This window comes from Mugil cephalus, chromosome 11 (genome assembly GCF_022458985.1).
Source record: "Mugil cephalus isolate CIBA_MC_2020 chromosome 11, CIBA_Mcephalus_1.1, whole genome shotgun sequence".
In the NCBI taxonomy this organism is placed as follows: domain Eukaryota; kingdom Metazoa; phylum Chordata; class Actinopteri; order Mugiliformes; family Mugilidae; genus Mugil; species Mugil cephalus.
The window spans coordinates 23408322-23424131 of record NC_061780.1 but is presented as its reverse complement, the minus strand read 5'-3'; the positions used below and the strand labels follow the sequence as shown (position 1 = coordinate 23424131).

The following is a 15810-nucleotide window of genomic DNA, read 5'->3' as shown; positions in this document are numbered from 1 at the left end:
ACCTCAAACTAGAGCAGCGTTGTTTTAGATGCACTATGACCTGGACAAGGAGTGTCGTTGCTATGAGGGGGTGGGTGCCTGGTCTGGTCTAGGTGGGTGCTACATGTTTAAATAACCCCCATGTTAATGCCAGGTCCAAAGGTTTCCCCAAAGAACATTGAGTTGTCACAAGATGGTCATAATGTTGTGGCTGATTGGTGTAAAGTGTAACAAAAACCTGATCCGCGGTGCAGGCGTGGAAAGGCCCCGTCCAAAACTGCCCCGACTGAAAGTGTCACGACAACTGAGCAGAAAGAATCAGGATCAGGTCTTCACGTGATGCGATGCTTTTATTTTGAAAATATTCAGCAAGCAACAGTCAAACCTATGGACACACATCTCATTTCAAACATGGCGTATTTTCTCTCGTGATGATCCTAACCGAATCACTTCAGAGGTGTGATCAGAAGCTTTCAGCTGAAGTTTCTCTGGAGGTGGAGGAGACTCATTAGCAGAGGAAACAGATGTGACAGTTTTGCACCTGCAGTGGGAGGACGCTCGCTTCACACACCTCATCATCGAGGGTGGATTAGGTCGACTCGGTCTGCACGGTGACGCCACGTGTCTGTGGATTTAATCTGTGGACACAGTTCTTTTTAATACGACTCAACGAAGCAAGCGTTAGCTCTATGTGGACTGAATGATGCACCACCCTTTGCTATTTCCTCATAAGGCCACAGTGGTCATCACAAGCTTATTTAAAGAATGTGCAAATATGTAAAATATTTCAGTACAGACTTCCAGTTTTTAGAATTAATGAGCATTATTATTCATTTGAAAGGGTAACCAGTGACTTTTGGCTCATATTAGCTGTTGACTGGATTTTTTTTTTTGAGGAAAAGCTATGAAGTCCAGTTTGACCAGACACTGAAAAAGAAAAATGAAAAATGAATAAGCCTCTGTCTTATTTCACAGCCGCCTTCAGAGAGTGGATTAATTACTGCCCATCAGTGATGCTACGCTAATTGTTTGGAAGTTACACAGAGAGAAAGAGTTGCCACTTTTAAATGAAGATATTTAAGTCAAAAAATTATTTAAACTTCAAAAAGAAAAAAAAAAAAAACAATCATCAGATTCGTCCAACCCTTAAAAAAATTACAAAAAAGTGCTTTTTTCTGATGTTCTCATGGCAGCGTTAACACAGCAGCATGTGGTGAAAGCCACCGATGCTCAGAACTGAAGCAGAAGTAGATGAAGGATGAGATGAACGGGATCAGTGAGGCTGAACGTGAGACCAGCTGCTCTGTCCCTCAGCTAAAGGGACGGGGCGGAGACAGAGTCCGACACCTCCGTGTTGACCTGGGCGGCGATGCTGGCGGGCGTCACGTTCAGGTGGATGTCGTACTGCTGGTCCAGACCCAGGTAGCTGTCGCTCATCAGGTACAGGGTGTAGATGCACCTGGAAGCGGAGAGAACAGGGATCAGCAGAGATTCGATTCAAGTCCTCGGTGCAGAAATATTAGCAATAAAATGCCAGTTAGCTGCATCATGGGCTGTGAACAAAGGTTTGCTGCACATCATTTAAACTCAGTGAACAAATTCACAGATTCAAATATTCTTTCCTTCTGTTAGAATGACATCTGATGTTGCTCAGTGTCGTTCTCATGTGCCAAGGAAAGCAATGAGACACATGTCATTCCTCGTCACCCACGACTGAGCCACATTCTGCACATAGTGACACGTTAAACTGCCACTAAAAATCCCACCTTTCTGTTTCCTTTTGTGTGAGTGACGTGTTCGCTAAAAGCTGCAGTGTCTAGTAGCTGTTTTAGAAAATAATGTTGGTTTGGCTCCCTTCTACAAAACAGAAGCAGCCTCGTCATAAACATTAAGTTGATATTAGCTGTTAGCATCAAGTTAGCATCTTTCTGTTTGTCCTGAACCGGGGGTGTGAAACTCATTTCAGTTCAGCTCAGTTTGCTCTGAAAGGGGCCGGACCACTAACACGTATACTTTTACAAAACATTTTTCTCAACAACCTGCAATGTCCTGAAATTTCAGCGCATTGCTGCCATCTACAGTTTACTTTTTTTTATGTCCTATTTTACAAATCCATGCATCTTGCGGGCCAGGCCGGACCCTCCGGTGGGCCGGTTTTGGCCCACGGGCCGCATGTTTGGCACCCCCGTCCTAAGCCTTTTTTCTCCAGCAGCTCACTTACTTCCCGGTCTTTTCTGGCGTGTAGAAGGCCACGGACACGGCCGTGCGGTTGCGCACGTATCCGACCCGTTTGACAGCCAGCAGCTCCCTGCGGTCCACCTCCCCCACCACCAGGAACCAGCCCTCGTCCTTCGCCTTGGGGAACCTGGGGGCCTGGGCCTTGCTGTCCTGCTTCCTCTGAAACCACAAGACGCGACGTTCAGTCCCGGTCACAAGGTTCTCAGGTTGGGACAGTACAGTCCTGTATCACAGTTATCAGCTCAAACTAACAGAAAAAAGCTCCAGGAAATATTTTCAATTCTTCTTATTTTTAAGCATAAAGCAATTTCCTTTTTAAAGGATTTAAAATTGCACATATGATCTGTGCAGTTTAGGAACATGAAAGCATAAATTGGACAAACAAATGGAGGCACAACTGCACAACAAAAGGTCAAACATAAAAATAAAATGAATAAATAAATGTATGAATTAAATAATCTAGCCTGAAAATCAGATTGTTACTAGATTCTGATCTGGTATCTGATAAGAATTAGATATATGTAAATATATAAGATATATATAAGAGTCTGACTGAAGTCAAATAAATAAGTTAATATAAAAAAAGCCGATCTCCAGTCAGGAATATGGTGCCTCAGTAAAACAGAAATTAAGTCAGTAAAACAGTGAACTCTTGAAAATAAAAAGTGGAACATATGAACGTGCATTTGTTTCTAACCTGATGAGTGAAAAATGAAACTGTTTCACTACAATACAACCTGTATAACGTAATAATAATATAACTAATAATAATAACTAGATCAGAGTGATATGCCAATATGCAGGAGTTTGAATATTTTTTTCTTTTTTATTTCTTTACCAGGAGCTGTAAATGGAATAACATAACCTGAACTGTGATTTTATTTTTCTACTTGCTTAATAAATTTAGACAAGTGAAACTGAACCATTGGTGCTACTGTCTTTTTTATCTCATCAGATTACGGATCTTCGTTCTGTGGCTGCCTTCAGGTTTGGAACAAGTCTCCAGAACCAGGATTCACAACATGAACAGTACTGACCCTCTGCTGGCCCACGTTGATGCGTCTCAGCGACACCTGCAGAACGTACTCCTGGTCGGCGTGGACACTCAGCCAGTTGCCGTCGTCCCTCATGTTGGCCCCGGCTGCAGGCAGGGGGCGCTCCGTCTGCTCACGGCTGTCCTCCCACCAACCCTTCACACTCATCTCCACCTCCAACACCGGGAGGTGGCTCAGGAAGGACCACGCCTGATGAGACAGAGACAACGGATTAGGGAGAAATACGGAGGAAGGCGGCCATTCATATCGTGTCAGATTTACAAGAAAATGAAACGAGATGTTCCAGAAACGTTTATGCGTCCTCCTGTCTGGTTTTACACCTCTGATTTTTCCAATCAGGTTTGGGGACTGCATGTCTGGACTATCATCAGCAGGACTGGGGCACCACATACGACACAGAGTCATGTCATATGCAGATGTCACATCTTGATCACAAACTGGACTGGTCGGCTGTAACGTGTAAACTGGGCCAAGGAATGTGATGTGTAGTGTTGTGTCTAAAATAAATCTGCATAAGGACACATTTCTCTGCAGCTGGCGTAGTGAATTGGTTGCTTTGAATAACAATTCAAATCCACCGCAGATAAAAATAAATGAACTAAAATTTATAAAATGACAGACAAAGGTTAATCTGGTAGAGTAGGAAACACCAAACCATCCTATGTGACGGCCAGCTACCGTAATCAATATAGTCTGCGCGCAACAATTTTTTTCTCATTCATAAAAAGCTAAAATTGGGGACATTTTGGGCACAGGTTTCCAAAACGGGGACTGTCCCCAGAAATCAGGGACGTCTGGTCACCCTAAAAAAAAAAAAGATCATAGACATGGCACCTTTTGTCTTTTGGCACAAGTCCTCTCGTTCTGCCACTTAATTTTTCGGACACTTCCATCTTCACCACGTTTCACAGTGACACAGTTGCACCGTGTGTGTTTAGAAGCGCTGCATTGAAAATGGTCCAGTGCAACGTTCTGAACGCTGTGTAATCAAATACACCAGTATGCTGGTGTATTAAAAAATCATATCATTCATTGGGTATGAACTGGTAAACCGGCAACCCTAGTATGAAACATTTTAAAAATAAAAATGTAACTTCACAGACTACACGATTGCGACTCTACAGCTGCTAGTTGGCTGTTTGATTATGTCATAACTGATTCCAGCAGAAGCTTGTTTTTGGTCTTAGGTGGCCATTAAGTTTTCCTCATGGTGGGGTCTTGACAAATGTTAAATTCTCCATAAGAACACTTCAGCTTTAAAAAGGATAAAGGCACAGAGAGAGAGTGGAAGCGACTTCATATGTGTGTGTGTTTGTATGACAGTGTATTGAAGGCTGGGAGGAGAAAAGCCTCAGACTCAGCCAGCAAAAGCTATTTATGTGAGGATTACTCTCTCCAAGCAAGTCAGACAGGAACGCTGCTGCACATCTAATTATTTAATTAGAGAAGCCGCCACACACTGGAGGGGGTGGGGCGGGGGTTAGGGGGCGGAGGGGGGTGTAAAAGGTGGGAAAAGGGGGAAAGCGACGCCACTGATTGGGTGAAGCCATAGGGCCTGTCATCGTGCCCGGACACTCTCATTACTGCTGCAATTAGCACTTAAATTGAAGCTGTAAAGGCCGTCGACGGAGCTGTAATTGGGGATCCTGGAGGTATCTGGGACCACAGAGGCAACACTGCTCATGGCTCATCACTGATAATGGTGTGAGTGAGTGTGTGTGTGTGATCTGCATGTACTAAACATGGGGACAAGCACCGGTCTGAAGATAATTATCATAAAGGCTGGATAATTTTTAAGTGCTTGTGCTCTTATTTTCGGTTGTTTCCATTACTTCTGGAGTGAATCCATTTTTATTGATTTCGATGAACTCTCGTGTTTCCAATCTGCTCGTGGTGGAGTAAAATTTCAATTCCTACCTGGGAAATCTGACTTGGATGAAACTCTTGTCCGACCATAGCGGCGAAGACGCTTTCTTTTCCGTTGCAGGCGGCGATCAGCTCAGGAAGTCCTTCAATTTGCCCACTGAAGCCTCCCACGTCACTCCTCCCCTTCCTGTTTGACCACTTCCTACAAAGCGATTAAAGGAAAAAAAAAAGTCTTAACCTTTGTGTCCTGCTGTCTTTCAACTTCTTATTTAACACTGTAGGACATAAGTCTTCAACAGGGGGTCCACGACCCCTAGGGGATTTGTGGAGGTACTGCAGGAGGGTCGCAAAATCTTTGGTTGACTAGACATTTTTTTTCAATTTTTCCCAACAAATTTAAATTTCTTTAAATAAACATTAACATGAATGCAACTTATTTTCACGTTTCATGCAGAGGAGGGTCACGCTAGCTGAAACCTGTCGATCTAAGCCTCCTGTTGATTTCTGATGTTTTTGCACCTGTGCTGAAGAACTGCAGATTTCACGCATGCTAACGTTTAGTCCAGGCTCGAGACGCAACGTTCAGATTCTACGCTCAGCTGGGAGAACATCTCCTTAAGTTACTGCACAGACAAATGACAGTGACTTACCTGAACAAATAGATGTCCTGCTGTTCTATATGTGGCAGCGTCAGCAGCGAGGAGTCGTGCAGCCAGCGGCCCTGCACGATCATCTGCACCAGGTTGCAGATGCTGATGGCCGTGACGAGCCAGCCTTCATTGGCGGCGACGTCTAGCATCGCCTGGGGACAAGAAAACAGAAGAAACTTCAAGAAATTGTAACTAAAATGATTATTTTTTTTAGAATTTTTAGGGTTCATATTATGGTAACGCCATCCACGTATGGCCCAATGAGGTGAGAAAGGAATGACTGGACTATGGATCATATGCGGCGTGGCATCGCCTTGGGCTAATTAACCCCAGGGCCACGTCGGATGAATGGATTTCAGCCTTTTTGGAAGACAAATGTGTTTCTCATCTTGTTAGCAATCAAGCTAACTGGCTTTCAGACACACATTTATCAATCCAAATTGCTTGGACAGCTATTATATTGACCAACAAATTCTCAGTCTCAGATGTTTTTGCAAGATGGGTAAGATTTGCCATATTTGTGCAGCGCTGTATATCAACCTAGAGTCGATATTCCGAATTAAAATCACGTGAAAAAGACCAATTTTAACCCAACGGCTAAAATCGAACCAATATTCCCGTAGTGTACAGCACAAGTCAAAATAAAAAATATAGGTCTGAAACAGAACAGTTTCAATGAACTGTGGCAGCAGGAGGCCAGAGAAGTAACCACATCCATGAGCCATGAGATACACAGCATGGAAAATCCCAAGCACATGTACACACACACACGTCCTGAGCTGTGGACAATGGCTTACAGACGCGCAGACATGGTCCTAACTTCAAATGCTGCTTCCAAACAGGCTACAACCTACAAAATCCTAGACGTCACAACATCAGTTTATCAACGCACGTCCTCATAGGAACCTGAGCAGGTGGCAGGTTGTCTGTTGTTTAAAACCATCTCTGTTTGTTTGTCTACACACACTGAGCAGTAGAGATAATGTGGCTGCAAGATGTATAGAGGACCTGGGTGTTAGATCTACCACAGAGCATCGTGTAATTTATGAGATGGATTAGGGCTGGGCAGTATGACCAAAAATGTATATCACGGTATTTCTCCACATTCTGACGGTATTTTGAGTCACGTATTCCTCTCAAACTATTCACTATGCAACAGTATGTGATTGAATTAATCAGATGTCATTTCAATCTAATATCAGGATAAATTGCACGGTGAAGGAATCAAAACATTTGTCACTGAACACCATAAACGTACATATACATATGTACACACTAAAAAGAAACAACAGGTGAAGCTTTAAATACCTGAACTTCAAGTTAATAAGTTTAATGTATTGACATGAAATACATAAACGGTTGATTGGGAGTTTCTAATTAATTAGCTTGTGTGCTTTAGAAAAAACATTGTTATGCAAACAGCAGCAATACTCCTCCACTACCTGTAACTGTGATCTGGTATTACCTCAGGTCTACCTCTTTCTCCTCTTTTTAAATCAAGATACCACTGTTCATAGTGTAGGTCTGGAAATCTCTTCTACTAACGGGACTACATGAACAATCCTTGCCTCCTAAAGGAAACCTCCTCTATCATGAGCATCCCGGAGATTAGGACAAACTTTGGAAGCATGTGTACTTGCACCGAGGCTATGAAGACAACTCCACCTCCAAGTCCACGTTCATGCACAACCTTAATCTATGACACATTAAGGTCACTCTTCAATGCACATGACATGACGATGACTTGATGCAGGTGACTTGGACAATTCTCGCCTGAAAGCAAATGGATAAAACACCCTGACTGATTTTGGTTGTTTATGTGGATTCTGTTTTTTGTTACGTTAGCACTGATGCCTCACAGAAAGTAGAGAGAAGGTTCTGGGTTCGAATCCATCGGCCAACTATGGCTTTTTGTGTAGTTTAGGGACAAGCGGGCACAGAAAATGAATGAATGTCTTGTTACTTGAGAGCTGTTTAAATGCACATCAAACCTTTTGGTTTCCTACTTAAACCTGATGAAATATCTAAATATCTTTTGGACCTTGACATATTTAATTTTTTATAGTTTCTCTTGTCATAACTTATTCTATTTTTTGTGTTTTGCACAGTTCACATCACTTACAGAACAGAAACAATAGAACTAAAATAGTTTTTAATCACAACTTGTGTTCCTGACCTAGTGTTCCTAAAGCCTCGTCGTTGCATCGTTGCATTTTATCTTGTTAAGGTTTAGTGACAAATCACACATTAATTGACTGACAGCTGCGTATCAGATGTCCAATAAATTTTACCTGACAGATCCGGATGGCGTTGTCCAGCACCGTCTTGGTGTCGGTGGTGTAGTCGCTGCAGGGCAGCTGGGCGTGGCTGAAGTGGGCCTGCAGCAGCAGGTGGGTCTTGGTGTGGGCGCTGTCAAACGAGTGGGGGTTGACCTGCAGGGGGAGCTGCTGAGCCAGCTGGCTGTTCAGCTGGTCCTCATTGTGTCTGACAGGCAGCTCAGCGTACTCCTCTGCATCCTGAACACATCAGAAGTGGAACAAGAAGTCTAAAGATTTAAATCCAAGCATCTGTAGTTGAACTGCTGCGTGGAGCTTCCCACTTTTCTGTACCAAACAAAAAAAAAAAAAATCTGCAGGTTCGGTTGGTTTACATTCTATTTTTATTTTAGATTTACAGAATGAAAAAGACGTGAAAAGCCCTGGGTGGTGAAATGATGATGATGATGATCATGCATCTCTTTTTTTAGCCACTATGTTTGTGATTGTGTTATAGAGAGATGCACGGACACGCATGGCTCCTTTCCTCTAATTCACTCCAGTTCAACTTTGGCTAATGTAGCCCCGTCAACAGGCTGCGCTGGAGGCATTAGTCACAGCCCCACCCCCCCTGCCCACCCAGCCCCCAGCCTGGCTGTTCAGGCTTCATCCATCACTGACCGAATGCCAGTGTGTTTTTAAAAGTCAGAATCTGAAAACGACCTGAGCAGGGTGGGGGCTGTGGTGAGGGACAGGAACAGGAATCAACTGATTTATCTTCCAGTACCGCTACTGTGTCTGCATATGGATGCACCTTAGAGAAAGACTGAAGATCTTTCAGAAGGCATCGCAATCAAAAACCTCACGCTAGCTCACATTAACAGAGAAGGGATATTCATTAAAGTTAAGTTACGATGTCCTTAACTGCATTTTGGAAGCTTAGGTAATAGATAAACTAATTCAACTTTTAATTAGTTTTAAGTCATTATTAGTTAATATGGAAACTGATTCTGGTTTCAGACATTATACTGTGAGAATCTGGCAAATATGACCTCTTTTTTATGAATGAAAATGGATTGACTGAATTTTGGCCTCAGGCTGATTACAGACAAAAACTGCAATGTGAGATTTAAGTTTGCACTCTGCACATCTAACCTCCTTTTCACAGACTTATGTCTTATGTAAAAAAAAAAAAAAAAAAAAAAAAAAGATAAATCAGGTTTAATTCAACGTAGATCTTATTTTCACAGTCGTACTTGGTTAGATGTGGGAACAGCTACTGTCACATGGGGACAGCAAAAGAACTGGTCAGATGATCGGACAGCTTGTAATCAAGTGGAGTTCCCCCAAACTTTCAAACCACTTTAAACCTGAAGGTGAGTGTTAGATCTGAATCATAAACGGTATAAATATGGACAACATGTCCCCGCTTCTTTGCATTGGCCAAAATGATACTATTTGCCTCGGGATACGGGTGGCATCATCTCGCAACTTTAGAGTCAGAGTCTGATCAGTACAGACCGAGAGTGGAGCCATGATATCGATGGCGTGATGCTAGAAAAAGAAAAATTGATATTTGAACATGCATTAGCATTATCTTAACTACCTACATAACATTAAAGAAACCGTCTTTAAAAATATATATTTGACATGTATTTTAGTGTTTTAGTTTGGCCCAAGTCCCACCCACTAACATGGAGGAGGTGGAGCTTATGACCTATACTGTAGTCAGTCACCAGGGGGAGCTCTACTTGCTTAAGCTTCTTTCGTGCTGGTTATTATTTCCAACTAGTGCAGGGGTCTTCAATGTTTCAGGCCCCCAAACTGATGGAGAGATTCAGTAGGGACCCCCGACCTACTATATGTGTTCTATATTAAACTCTGCCTAGTGCTATTTATACATATATATTATTATTGTGATTTTTGCATTCAATATTAAGTTATCACTCATCATTTTACTAAAATATATTCGTGTTAATGTGTATTTACGTAAATTTAAATTTATGGGAGAAAATTAAAAAAAAATATAAAAAATGTCTAATCAACCAAAGATTTTGTAACCCCCCTCCCTGCAGTACTTCTGCGGATCCCCTATCTGGATTGATATCACAACCCCTCAGTCAGTTTGGAGCTGTTCTATTCTGGTGAGTAGGACGTAGTTTTAATGGAAGAATTCCTCTGAGATGCTTTTTTTATTTCTTCATGATGGTTTGATGGCGTTGTTCAACAAACTTTGAGTTTAATGCAGTCGATCGAGTCAAATGCAACAGAAAAGTAACCAAAGATAGAGACCGTTGGTGTAGCTCTCTGAGAAAAAAAAGAAGGTGTGAGGAGTGTGTGGGGGGGTGGGATGCGGTGGTGAAAGGAGATGTGGGTGTTGCTCATTAGTGGCCACACTGCAGCAATTAGGGGTAACTGAAGGAGCATGCCAGGGCTTTGTAGCTAACAAAGGGGGAGTGGAGCGGGGCGGCGGGGTGACTGGCCTATTGTACTGAAGCTTGCAGGGGGAGGGAGGCAGCCAGGCATGGCATGATTTGGTCTGCTTCCAACTACATGTCTGTAAGGGAGAGTGATGTTAGCTGGCTCAAAGGAGCCTCTTTCTTCCATATGTTAACGTCGTTATTTAACCACTGAAGACATGGGGGGGGTTAAAACACAATGCACAAATACTTCCTGGAGGAGATCTAAAAACAATGAAATGCAACAACAATAGCTGACTTATTAAATATTAGTGCATGGTTTAATTTTACACTGTATTTTATTTCTTTAGTGGCCATATTTTAGAAATATTTCAAGTTTTTCCACTTGTTGTTTTAAGAACGTTTGTAGATTAGAGCTGGAAGCCTACATGACAACTTCTGCTGTTAAATCCACTATGAATGATTATAAATGTACATAACAAAGCAGTGAAGGAGAGCGGCATCGCCCCACCCTCACTGGAACGTGTGAAACCTCCGTGCCTCGTGTTGACCCCACTAATCAGAAGCCAGGTTGAGGAGGACGTCTGCAGGGATGCACGGGGTCAGGCAGTAAAAGGAGGGGGCGACAGATCTCACTTAGCCATCAGAATGAGGGCAGTTAATGAAGTGCAGACAGAGGTGCTAATTTGACCAGTGGGAGTGGAGCGTGTGCAATAACCCACCGGGATGCATCGTGTATTTGCAAATGTCAGAAAGAGAAGAATGCAGTAACAAGGTATGCTGTATGATTGTGGCTGTGGATGACGTGTGATATGAATGCTCTCAAAAAGCAGCCTTTTATGCAAAGATCTGCCAAATACTAATAGTAGAGACTGTATTGATATCACTGGGCTAAGAGAATGAAATAAAACGAACTGTGTAATGGGTTAAAACAATTAATGCAAAATTCTTTTTTAAACAAACAAAATCCAAAGAGTAAGTGTTTGTTTTTTTCATTTACAACAATAGAAATCAGTTTGTAGGGAACAGTGTTAAATTGCTCGACTCTCGCAAATGTGCACGGATGTTGTGTATATTGTGAGCTTGTAATTTCTAGTGACACATCTACTTTTAACAATGACTAAAACAAAAAAAAAACAATAATTGTGCGAAAAACAATTGTGCATCATCCCACAGATACTTGGCCAGGTCAACACCTTGTGCTGGTCTTCATGTTTTTTTTTTTTTTTTTTTAGTGTGTGTGTGTGTGTCATGCTGCTGCCATCAAGGAGTGCCATTGCTATGGGGTGGGGGGTGTGACTGTCTGGTCTAGGTGGGTGGTACATGTCTAAGCAACATCCACATGAATGAATAGTAGGTCCAAAGGTTTCCCAACAGAACATTGAATATTATTCACTTCTCCTGTCAGTGGTCATAATGTTGTGGCTGATCGGCGTACATGTATTTGAATTACAACTTCACATAAAAGCAAAAAGGCAATCTATCAGTACATAATGGAAGACGAGGATAAATCTAAACCATGTAACCTGATCATCCATTACGGACCGTATGAGTAACAGGAGAGACATTAAAAAGTGGCAGCACTCAATACACGACCAGTAAGTGGGAACAGAACAGGAGCAGCTGTGCGTTCGCAGCGTGAAACTCACCGTGAGAACAGAGAGCAGCTCGTGGATGGGAAGCTCAGCCCTGAGTCGCTCCTTGAACATGCGGACGGTCTCGTGCCTCAGGTAGTAGTAGGAGGCGATGCGACCGTAAGTCAGAGGCTCAATGGTTCGATCATCCTGAAATAGTGGAGGGAAATGAAAACATGACAGCAGAGCTTAACACACGTATGACATCTGACAGAATGCAAACATCCTTAAAAAAATTTAAAAAAATACCTCTTTTATCTCTATGCAGTAAGAGCACTCTAGGTCCCGCAGGCTTTTCTCCACCAAGTTGGACAGAAATTTGTTAATGGACTCGTGGCTGACGTCTTCTAGGCTGTAATAACTGAAAACAACAGAGAGCACAGAATGTTAAAAACTAGAAAAAGTCCATCTTTGCATTCTTCATGGCTGATTTAACTGTCTGCTGTGACCTTTAGACAGGAAAGAAAGAAATACTGCTGGACATATTCTGAGCGCTTCAGGGAGTTCAAACAGAAACATACTGTACACTAGCTGCTGGCCATATGCACATCTAAGTATCCTGCATTTAAACATCGTATATTTGAAACCTGTGTAAGGACGGGACAGAAGATGGGGAATTTGATATTTTCTTGAGATGAGCGATATTAACAGGTTGCAAACTGTCCTGGCAAGTTATCAGTGTGTGAGCAAGTATCTATCCTGACACACAGTATATTACAAAGTGTCTTAAGTTCTGGATTTAGCAGGTTTTTATGCCACTGTGCTGGTAGCAGAAGTAGACGGAGAACACCTCGGTCTTTGGTCCCTAAAAAACGATTCTGATCAGTCATTATATCTGAGCCCTCTGTTAGATACTAAGATTAGTAAAGTCTCATTTAAGGTACCGTGGGACATGGATGTCGTCACTTATTCACCTAGCCTACACCAGTGCTTTCTCTGTAAAAACACCACCCAAACACTAGTTGGCGCTGTGTCTTTTTTGGCAGTAATTTTTTTTCTACTTCCTGCTTCACGTTCCACTTTCTGCTTTAGTTTCAACAGTGAAACTTTCACCAAATTTCACCAAAGATGACAAATCATTATCCTAATAGCATAACTGCCTATGTCATATTTTAATATTTTTGGATATCGTAACAGTAAGTCAAAAAACGACTGAGGCAATTATGATATTAGAAATGTTTGTATCTCCGAGCCTCCTCAGTTGACCTTTACTCGATGTGGTCCGTCTGTATTGATCCAAAACAATCAATTTGAAAAATGCGGAGATGTAGAAGCACCTGGAAATACTGAAGTGGAAACATGTTACAACCAGTTGGACCAATCACAGCTCTTGCGGTCTGTATCCCGGTGACACCCATAACTAGTCAGTCATGACTTCATGAGATGTAAAGAGACATTAAGTAGACAAAAATTGGTCAGTGCAGAAATGTTGAGAAAGTTCAGTTTATGTAATTAAAGACATGATCACGACTGCAGACGGGTACTTAGATTCCTGTTGATGGAAAATTAATGAAGATGAAACTTTAAGACCTATATGGTAAAAACTAGAATCTTATGCAGACATTTGTGTTGCAGACAACAAGTTGCAGCCCAGAGAGAAACGAAAGCCCCTATCAGAAAATGCTTCCCAGGTTAGACCGTTACCACCTGAAATAGGACACACAAGTGGACGAAATGGGTTCCATGCTCCGCTCTGCTGAATAACAGTTACCACATGAGTCTAAACAGAAGTGTAATCATGGATAATCGTCATTAGCGCCAAATACCAATATTTGATCATGGTGTGTGCAAATCAAAAGAAAGTAGACTAATTGTGGTTTCTTTGGTAGTAACAGATGCTGAAAAGCCTAAAGAGACGCTTGGCAAACTAAATCTGTGTGAACTTTAATGAAAGTCGTCTGCCGTGGTCAATACGAATCTGCTAACACTCCAAGAGAAAAACAAAACAACTCTTCACACAACCTGATAGTCCTCCAACCAATCTGAGACATTTTGTTGTGAACAAGTTTAAAGCGCAGAACTCCGGGGCTCAAGTGACGACAAAGAAGACGTGGTGGCGAATGTAGATTCGCTTTTCCATAAGGGACTGTAACAGTGCGATGCGCAACTTATGCAGCACAGTAATTTTAAGCAAGGACGGCAACACCAACAACACGCTGAAGCATTTGTCGACGACGCACATCATTAAATACTGAGAGTGCAATGTGTTCTTCGGTCAACAAGTGCAGCTGCCGCCAGCAGAGCGGTGCTTTAAGGATCCAGTGAGCAATTTCCCATTTGTTTGCTTACACAAGCTTTTATCTATTGTTTAGAACCTCAATAAATTTTCTGCTATTGACACGAAACCACAAACGTCTACTTTTTTAAACCAAAGTTTCACAGGAGGAATTGATAATGGAATCCATACAGAATTGGATCCACATCGATAATGGTATCGGTATCAATCTTACTGATGCCCATCCCTAGATCTCACACTGCAAATATTAGCATCTTGATCTCACATAGCTACAAAATGGGATTGAAAAGTGTGTGTTCAAATGTCTCCGCCAACTGATCCTCAAAATGAGCCATTGCACAACTGAAAAAAAAGGGTGGGAATGACAACAATTCAGCTTCTCCATATTCACCATGCCTTCTTCCAATTTCTGACCAATCACAGAATACTTATTGGACACCAAACGAGAAAAAAGTTCTTCCCCAGATGATGCATCCAGTACCAGATTGAAGAACTCCCAAACCAGACTGATGTCACTCTCTTCTCACAGCACAGGGAGACAGAACTATTTTTTTGTATTTTTGCTGAGTATGACGGAAGCTTCATGATCCGTTTGTAAGTCTCAAATTGGTAACACCCAAGGATGGTCCTATTTAAAGGCAAACTCCCTGCCAACATGGCGACAAACGACTTCAAGAAGCTCTATAAGTCCATTTGCCTTTTTCTTTAAGGCTTTTGGATATACCATGATATACCATCACAGACATGCTTGGTACTGGACCAGTGTATGGATGAATGATAGTACAAATGAATACCGAGAGAAGAAGGAATACTAGATGTGGGTAATTTCACAGTTGCCTGGATAATTCATGTAAACGAGGGCCTACTCAGAAAAAAAATCTCCCACTTCCTCACACATTAAAGCAAATGATATCCTCATGATTATCATACGAAATCATTTATAGGGCAGTCGGGAGCAGGGAGGAGAAATCACAGCCTGGTGTGAGGGCGGGAAGCAGCGTATGAGACGTGTGATGGCCGCATTTAATGCGTGTTTAATGTTAAGTATTTCTTTTATTCCCGTTGGTCCACATGTTAACAGCGTAGAAGTTCTGAGCACTGAATGTGTTTATTACCCAACATATTTTACAGGTCTTTACCGGTGGCATGGCCTGTCTGATTAATTCAGGGCCATTAGCATCATAGCCATTAGGCTCCTGATGGCACAGGGAGGCAGCTGTTTACGACACCCAAGAGACCGTGGGTGTGGGTGTGTTTTGTGTGTATTTTCTATAGGAATCAAAGCCTGGAAGCGCGACAGAAAGGAGTGATAGATTCGCTGGCAGAGATATAAAACACAGCTGCAGGGAAATAACACAGTCAGGAGGAATATGCACATTCAGAAAATTTAACGCGTTGACTATCACCGTTCATGTAATATGAAGCGAATGTAAGGCTGCCGATACACAACTGCTGATTAAAGAGCTTCCCATAAAGA

The 15810-nt window shown here is 42.2% G+C and overlaps 1 protein-coding gene across 2 annotated transcripts in view; it reads right to left on the bottom strand.

Moving 5' to 3' along the window:
- Window positions 1-310: 310 nt before the first annotated feature.
- The window catches only part of ascc3 (activating signal cointegrator 1 complex subunit 3), a 136574-nt gene continuing 121074 nt past the window's right edge, over window positions 311-15810 (bottom strand). For both annotated transcript variants that reach the window (XM_047599248.1, XM_047599249.1), the window contains exons 35-42: window positions 12347-12458; window positions 12113-12247; window positions 8080-8304; window positions 5789-5940; window positions 5190-5340; window positions 3255-3461; window positions 2201-2376; window positions 311-1438 (exon numbers count right to left, since the gene is read on the bottom strand). In XM_047599248.1, the coding sequence (XP_047455204.1) occupies window positions 1294-1438; window positions 2201-2376; window positions 3255-3461; window positions 5190-5340; window positions 5789-5940; window positions 8080-8304; window positions 12113-12247; window positions 12347-12458 (1303 nt within the window). In that variant the 3' untranslated portion in view covers window positions 311-1293. The remainder of the gene's footprint in view (window positions 1439-2200; window positions 2377-3254; window positions 3462-5189; window positions 5341-5788; window positions 5941-8079; window positions 8305-12112; window positions 12248-12346; window positions 12459-15810) is intronic.